Below are 9225 nucleotides of genomic sequence, written 5' to 3'. Positions count from 1 at the left end.
GAAGAATCACGTTGTACGGGTATATATTTTTTTGTGATCGCGATGGCAGGTTTCATGTTGGTTGTTCGAGTAATTTCATTATTTAGCGCAGCTATCACACTTGGTAATCTTGCAACCCATTCGCGTGATCTCGTATCCTGAATGAATTCCTTCTCGTATTGATATCCAAATAACCGCTCAGCAAGTGTTCGATTAAATCGCTCTACAATTGCCTGATCACGGTGAATTTCAGTATGTCCTCGCCTGATGGTGACGTTATGTTGTTTCATCAACGACGATACTGCACCCTGACATTCTTTGCCAGGATCAACTTGTAATAGATTTGGCCATCGCAGACCACCTCGTTGATAAATTCGCTCAAACGCAGAAGCAACCTCAGATGCTGTTTTAGTCGCTAACGGTTCCGCATCTTTGTATCTATTTGCAACATCAACTACAGTTAACGCGTACCTATATGTGTTTTGACGTTTTCGGATTTTAATAGTATCGTGCGGCAGAAATAATATATCAGCTTGGTGAACTTCATTTGGTACACTAACATCGAAATGTGCAAAGTGAATTTGTTTAGGACGCGGTAGATAAATTTGCCATATTGCCTGTCGGGATAACCAATTCTTTGCAGTAACTCGCGTAACTTTTGCTGCTTCAGCGAGTTTACTAATTGCTGCGGTACGTCTCCAATATCCTTTTGGGGAATAATAAATCGACTCCATTATATACCAGCAGCTAGCGCTAATTTACCTTTCATTGCGGATTTTATTAACCAGCTAGATAACTTTTGTTTGAAAGATTTATCAGTGATGGCATTTAACACGTGAATTAATTTCACATCCGCGAGATGGCGCTGTTGCAAATCCTTACTTCGGTAAGCTACATCATGCGCATGACACGCCTTATCGATAGCGTTTATCGGATACTCACCTAGTTTTGGTTGATCTAAGGTATCAAGTCTGATATCAAGTCAGGTTCCAGGACCACAGTAATTATATCCTGGAAGATGCTTTTCTCCTGGGTATTTAGCCCACGGAGCTCCTGGTAACTTTGTTAACTTAGCTGCGATATCACCGCCTCGCTTTTTTTTAACCGACCAAATAAATTTAAACTTTTTTCTACCGCATCGTTTACACTTGCCTGTAAGCGCTTGTCGATTATTTTTTGTTGTAATCGTTGTTATGTCCGCAGTTGGGGTACGTGTTCTACATTTCACACAATATAAATCCATATTATTTTATAATATATCTAATGGAGATCACTGACTTTTCTGCAACAAAACGACGAGAGCCAATCAAACATAACTCAGTGCTACCAAACTCAATTCGAATGATTATTATAGGTCCATCTGGGTCCTGTAAGACGCAGTTGTAACTTAATTTAATAATGAAGTGGATGAAGTGGGATAAGTTGTATTTGGTAGCTCCATCTATGGACGATCAGCGATGCTACAGCGTGTTAAAAGATTTTAATGAGAATGCAAAATCGATAAATGACGGTGATGATGTTCTTGAATTTATTGCTGACATCGATGAGTCGCCGGGTATCGATGATATTGACGGGAGCATCAATAATTTAGTCGTGTACGACGATGTGATGTTGGACAAACAGACAAACCCTGCCAGGATATTTTCACGCGGCAGGCATAAAAACGTGGATGTGATTTATGTGACTCAACGATATAAACAAATCCCGAAAGTGATCAGAGATAACTGTAATATTCTTGCGGTGTTTAACGGAGTTGACACGCACACGTTACGAAATATACATCAGACTTGGTGCAGCGGCGACATGGATATAAATAAATTTAGAAATTCCTTTAGTCGTGCTCAGGCAAAACCACATGGATTTGTAACAATAAATTTACATGATCCTCGAACACGGTATCGAGTTGGGTTAGATAAAGTTTTTAACTAGAGGCGACGACAGAAAAACCCTGCCAGGGACTTTCACAGAGCAGCAGAGAGGGCTAAACATCATGAGTATTTTCGCAAGATAGACCCTTGTATAACAGAAATAGTTGTATAGGTAGATATTTTCACGATATAACCCTTCAAGTCAGCAGAGAAAGCCCATTTTGTCATGTTTTCTGAATAGAGGGTTTATTTTGTGAAAATAATATCTCTATCTAAAATGTTCTCGATAGAAGGTTCTGTTAAGCGAAATACCTTGTGGGATTCACCCTCTTTGCTGCTGTATGTATGTATGTATGTATGTATGTATGTATGTATGTATGGTAGTATGTATTTATGTATGTATGTATGTATGTATGTATGTATGTATGTATGTATGTATGTATGTATGTATGTATGTATGGTTGCATGTATGGTAGTATGTATGGTTGTTTGTATGGTTGTAAGTATGGCTGCCTATCGATAGGTCAGGAAATTATGGTTCTTATCAGATTCAGGTTAGAATGTTGATAAAGCAATCGCATTATACTGCAATAGAATTAGTGCCAATTACAGAGTCACGATAAAATCTTATCAGATTTAAAATTTCTCAGTGGTTCTACATTGAGATGAAAGACAAGTCTGTACAGAAATTTGTCAGTCACGACTAACAATATATTTCGACTTGCAGACAGTAGAAGACAGTCTTGATGAATCACTCCAACTCCAAACGCCTGATCGATCCATGATTTTGGTAAGATATATACCCCTTTTATTGATTGATTGATTGATTGAGTGGTCTTTAACGGCACATCAACTGATGCAATTGGAGTAAAATGACTTGCCCAGACGCACGTCATAGCGACCAATACAGTCAGGTCTGGAAAGGATTAGAACCTGAACTCTTCTGGGCGCTAATCCGACACCCTAACCACCGATAAATTTTAACATTGAAAAAATTGCGGCGAGTATTTTTTTTAATTTTTTTCTCGGCACATATTAACTACTACAAATGTGTTTATCGTGATACAGATCGTTTTCAAGGATTGTATAATTTGGTTCAAACTAGCTGGATAGTATTATCCAATCTTGAAAAGTACAATGTGTATTTAATAAAGGTGTTAGTTTATAAAACAGTGCAACTTAAACATAACCGGGAGAATTTTCTACTTTTAAGTGCAGTCATTGATAACACGTGTAAGCTCCTCTGATGACCTTGACAGGAACACATCTCCATCATTCATTTAGTCATGAAGGACTCTGCCCTACTCCGTTCTCCTTTTCCTTCCACCCATACCCGTAAACAGAAAAGAAGGTCGAATTTTAACGACGAAATAGTGTCTACTAGCAGACGCAGTGGCTTAGTGGTTAGTGCACCTGACTGGCGACCAAGAGGACAAAAGGTGCGGGTTCAAATTATGTTATGAGATTAACCTGGGCAAGGCACATTGCTTCAAACTGCCTCAACAAGATAAAGCCTTCATATGCTGATGTGTAGTAATACATCAAACAAACTTAAACCACCCAACATTTAGAGCTAAATAAGGTCTTTGTCTGGGGAAGAAACAATAAGCATCACCTGATTGAAATGGGAATTAACTTAATTCTTCTAAGATACAAAACGACTGACCTGTCCAGTGGGAAAGAAGCCCGAAACTTGTCAACATATTTACTGATACTTTTATTAATAGTAACTGTCCACACGTACGTAAGAATCTATTTATATATACTAGGCAATTTTACGTTCTTTTATATCTTAAAAGAGAATCTATGCACGTACGCCAAATCCAGCTAGAGATAATCGCTTGAGTTTATAGTCATGAATACAGATTATAAAAAGTAGAAAAAATCATGTACCATGAGTTTTAAAAAATATAGATATACATAACATGTGATAAAGTAATAATTGACCATTATTTCGGTGAATATAAGTTTTGGATACAGGAAGCAGAAATCAATCAAGTTTCCTGGTCAATAAAGCTTCATATTCACCTGAACAAAGGTACATAATTATATGTAAGATTACAATAAATATTAGGTCACCATGCTTTATTACAAAGCTGCTTTTATCCGCTATATACAAAGGATATTTAGCCACATTAGAGTAGTTTCAACCATCTACCCAAAGTACACATCTCTGCAAATTCTATGTAGCCTGTGTCACGGGAGGAAATCAATAGATTAATCGACATTTCTCTATGTACGTGTCATATCCTTTGGGCAAGGTCAGAAGTCAATCGGGGTGAAAATACATTGTGCTCAGTAAGGTGTTAATTGAAATTATTCATAAGAATTATTTAAGCATAAAAAATGCAAGAATACGTGGCACGTTTCAAACATGTAATCAAAGGGTCATACATAAAATTATATTTTAAATTCACCATTAATTTGTGACAGATACAACCGTTTTGTAAAAGAAGATAATTTGTTTGAAATATTTTGACATGTATAATGGACACACTAGTCTAATATCATTAGAGCAACCACAAGATTCAGCGGGAATTTCCATACTCTCCTTGCGGACTAAAACTACCAGCGTACCGGTACAGAGAAAAAGTTCCGTTGTACGTCCCACGGGAGACTAAAATAACGCGGTAAACAGATATACCTGTAATACCATGCAGTTCTGTTAGAAACTATTTTATTGTACTTATTGGAGCTAGAAATGACAGAAGGATACAAATGGAGACAAAATTTCTTTTCACGACTTTCTTTTCCACCTAGAGAGTTTACTATTCACATGATCTACAAATTATTTTGTTTACTCTTTTTTTCCCTCAGATGAATGCAGATATGTATTGTGAATTTTTCATCATCTTCTTGCTTGCTGCACTTAAAACTCAGATCGGAAATTGTGAAGGTAAGAACGAATACTTCACCTATCGAACAAACAAAGAATACATTGATTGTCGAACCTGTTGGCATATAATAAGAACAATATATAGCTTGAATTGTCGAAACTGTTTATTATGTAATAAGAACAATATATAGCTTGAATTGTTGAACCTGTTATTATGTAATAAGAACAATACATAGCTTGAATTGTCGATCATGTTATTATGTAATAAGAACAATATATAGCTTGAATTGTCAAAACTGTTATTATGTAATAAGAACAATATATAGCTTGAATTGTCGATCATGTTATTATGTAATAAGAACAATACATAGCTTGAATTGTCGAAACTGTTTATTATGTAATAAGAACAATATATAGCTTGAATTGTTGAACCTGTTATTATGTAATAAGAACAATACATAGCTTGAACTGTCGAAACTGTTATTATGTAATAAGAACAATATATAGCTTGAATTGTCGATCATGTTATTATGTAATAAGAACAATATATAGCTTGAATTGTCGATCATGTTATTATGTAATAAGAACAATATATAGCTTGAATTGTCGATCATGTTATTATGTAATAAGAACAATATATAGCTTGAATTGTCGATCATGTTATTATGTAATAAGAACAATATATAGCTTGAATTGTCGATCATGTTATTATGTAATAAGAACAATATATAGCTTGAATTGTCGATCATGTTATTATGTAATAAGAACAATATATAGCTTGAATTGTCGATCATGTTATTATGAAATAAGAACAATATATAGCTTGAATTGTCGATCATGTTATTATGAAATAAGAACAATACATAGCTTGAATTGTCGAAACTGTTTATTATGTAATAAGAACAATATATAGCTTGAGTTGTTGAACCTGTTTTTATGTAATAAGAACAATAGATAGCTTGAACTGTCGACCATGTTATTATGTAATAAGAACAATACATAGCTTGAATTGTCGATCATGTTATTATGTAATAAGAACAATACATAGCTTGAATTGTCGATCATGTTATTATGTAATAAGAACAATATATAGCTTGAATTGTCGATCATGTTATTATGTAATAAGAACAATACATAGCTTGAATTGTCGATCATGTTATTATGTAATAAGAACAATACATAGCTTGAATTGTCGAAACTGTTATTATGTAATAAGAACAATATATAGCTTGAATTGTCGATCCTGTTGACATGTAATAAGAACAATATATAGCTTGAATTGTCGATCATGTTATTATGTAATAAGAACAATACATAGCTTGAATTGTCGAAACTGTTATTATGTAATAAGAACAATATATAGCTTGAATTGTCGATCCTGTTGACATGTAATAAGAACAATATATAGCTTGAATTGTCAAAACTGTTATTATGTAATAAGAACAATATATAGCTTGAATTGTCGATCATGTTATTATGTAATAAGAACAATACATAGCTTGAATTGTCGAAACTGTTTATTATGTAATAAGAACAATATATAGCTTGAATTGTTGAACCTGTTATTATGTAATAAGAACAATACATAGCTTGAACTGTCGAAACTGTTATTATGTAATAAAAACAATATATAGCTTGAATTGTCGATCATGTTATTATGTAATAAGAACAATATATAGCTTGAATTGTCGATCATGTTATTATGTAATAAGAACAATATATAGCTTGAATTGTCGATCATGTTATTATGTAATAAGAACAATATATAGCTTGAATTGTCGATCATGTTATTATGTAATAAGAACAATATATAGCTTGAATTGTCGATCATGTTATTATGTAATAAGAACAATATATAGCTTGAATTGTCGATCATGTTATTATGAAATAAGAACAATATATAGCTTGAATTGTCGATCATGTTATTATGTAATAAGAACAATACATAGCTTGAATTGTCGAAACTGTTTATTATGTAATAAGAACAATATATAGCTTGAGTTGTTGAACCTGTTTTTATGTAATAAGAACAATACATAGCTTGAATTGTCGACCATGTTATTATGTAATAAGAACAATACATAGCTTGAATTGTCGATCATGTTATTATGTAATAAGAACAATACATAGCTTGAATTGTCGATCATGTTATTATGTAATAAGAACAATACATAGCTTGAATTGTCGAAACTGTTATTATGTAATAAGAACAATATATAGCTTGAATTGTCGATCCTGTTGACATGTAATAAGAACAATATATAGCTTGAATTGTCGAAACTGTTGACATGTAATAAGAACAATATATAGCTTGAATTATCGAAAAGGTTATTATGTAATAAGAACAATATACACACAAGAGCACATGTACTTTTGATTTTATATCTACAGAGCACGTTTATGTCCACAGAGCATGTGTACATTTCATTTCATGTCTACAAAGCACGTATCCATTTCACTTTATATCTAGAGTACTCGTATATATATGGTCATAAACTATAACGAAAATTCACAATTTATAGACTTAATGAAAGCGTGCTTTTTACCATGGGCTAAAACAACTAAGCTAATTAATGAGAGCAAAACATTTTATTGATATTATTAACTTTGCAAGTTAGACGTTTCTCATTTTCTTAGTATTTTTCTTTTCTCTTCTAGATTCTGTTTGGTCACCAAGAGAATTTCGTGGTGTATGGGTGGCGACTGTAGCTAATATTGACTGGCCGACATCTCGACATCACACAACTGACCAACAAAAGGCCGAGTTGATAACTATCCTGGAAAAAACCAAGGAATTGCACTTCAATGCCATTGTGTTCCAAGTGAGGCCCGCTGGGGACGCCTTGTATAACTCCTCGATTGAGCCATGGAGCGAGTATCTGACCGGCATGCAGGGGAGAGTCCCGTCCCCTTATTACGACCCTTTACAATTTGCCGTCGAAGAGGGGCACAAAAGAGGAATAGAGGTGCACGCGTGGTTTAATCCATACAGAGCACGTTCTGCCAACACATCAGCCGCCGATCTTGCGTTGAACCATATGGCTAAACGGTTCCCAAATTATGCTTACATATATGGTCAAGATCTTTGGATGGATCCTGGTGCAAAGGTGGTACAAGATCAAACGTATACTGTCATTATGGATGTAGTTAAAAGGTACGACATAGACGGCGTACATTTCGATGACTATTTCTACCCATATCCAGTATCTGGCCACGACTTTCCTGACACCCATACCTACCATGAATATACAGCAGGCGGTGGGCATTTATCTTTAGCTGATTGGAGGAGAGAAAACGTAGATACGCTTATTCATCGAATATACAATGGAATCAAAGTCACAAAAAAGACAGTAAAATTTGGCATAAGTCCCTTCGGAATTTGGAGACCTGATAACCCACCTGGGATACACGGTTTTGATTCGTACAGTTCCTTGTATGCCGACTCCAAAAAGTGGCTTCAGGAAGGATGGGTGGATTATTTAGCCCCACAACTGTACTGGAAGATAGACCCACCACATCAAAGCTTCACGGTATTGCTCGATTGGTGGCTACAGCAGAGCAAGCAACACCGACATGTCTATGCAGGAATGTTTGCTGGAAACACCCTTCTGAAACATTGGCCTCTTGCGGAGATCGGCAACCAAATTACAGAATCCAGGGCAAGAAGTGGGCGACTTAGTCTCGGAGACATTCAATTTAGTATGAAGTATTTTAGAGATAATAGTGTAGGTATCAGTGACTATTTCAAGAAAAATCTATACCAGAATCTAGCTCTGTGCCCAGAAATGAGTTGGCTAACCGCAGACCTTCCATCGGTGCCAAATCCATCCAACTTGACCATTACTGGCCATAGAATGATGTGGAACAAGGATAACAGTGGAGTTATCTACCTTTGGTCTATCTACGAGAAGAGAGCCGATGTATGGGATATGCTTGTTTTATTAGATAAAGATACAGTCACACACAACGTTGCATCAAATGGGGAATACGCGATAAGAGGTGTAGACAGAGCCAATAGAGAGAGTGATCCTGCTGTAGTACATATCACTGATGCGGGCGGATCGTTAATCGTTGGTTAGACGTGATTCACTTCATGCTTTTTATATAATTTTAAGACGAAGTAATTATATATTATGTTCACACACACACACACACACACACACACACACATATTCAAGATGATATATATATATATATATATATATATATATATATATATATATATATATATATATATCCTTCTTTCTAGCTCTCTCTAGCTAGAAAGAAGGATAAACAAAAGCTTACTTTGGAGCTACGCCATCGTCTCCCGTAGACGGACGGATGCCAAGAAGAAGATATATATATATATATATATATATATATATATATATATATATATATATATATATATATATATAAAATGCCATTTTTTAAAATGTGGCATTCAGGAATTTTTTCCATGTCGACTAATGCTATTGGATAGAGATTTTTTACAGAGATTATTTTCAGTTGAAAATGTCTCATACACACATAAAATATTGTGAGGAGGGCACATGTCTC

General features: G+C 34.8%; 1 protein-coding gene across 1 annotated transcript; it reads left to right on the top strand.

The window, feature by feature from the left end:
- Positions 1-2558: 2558 nt before the first annotated feature.
- On the top strand, positions 2559-8836 carry LOC149785755 (uncharacterized). The gene is made up of 3 exons (XM_089931236.1): positions 2559-2637; positions 4665-4743; positions 7342-8836. Exons 1-3 carry the CDS (start codon positions 2629-2631, stop codon positions 8760-8762), a joined length of 1509 nt encoding a protein of 502 aa, XP_089787362.1. The 5' UTR covers positions 2559-2628; the 3' UTR covers positions 8763-8836.
- Positions 8837-9225: the final 389 nt, after the last annotated feature.

This window comes from Sinohyriopsis cumingii, chromosome 13, assembly GCF_028554795.1.
Source record: "Sinohyriopsis cumingii isolate HCF-2022 chromosome 13, ASM2855479v2, whole genome shotgun sequence".
Taxonomy (NCBI): domain Eukaryota; kingdom Metazoa; phylum Mollusca; class Bivalvia; order Unionida; family Unionidae; genus Sinohyriopsis; species Sinohyriopsis cumingii.
This window is presented reverse-complemented; position numbering and strand designations above follow the sequence as displayed.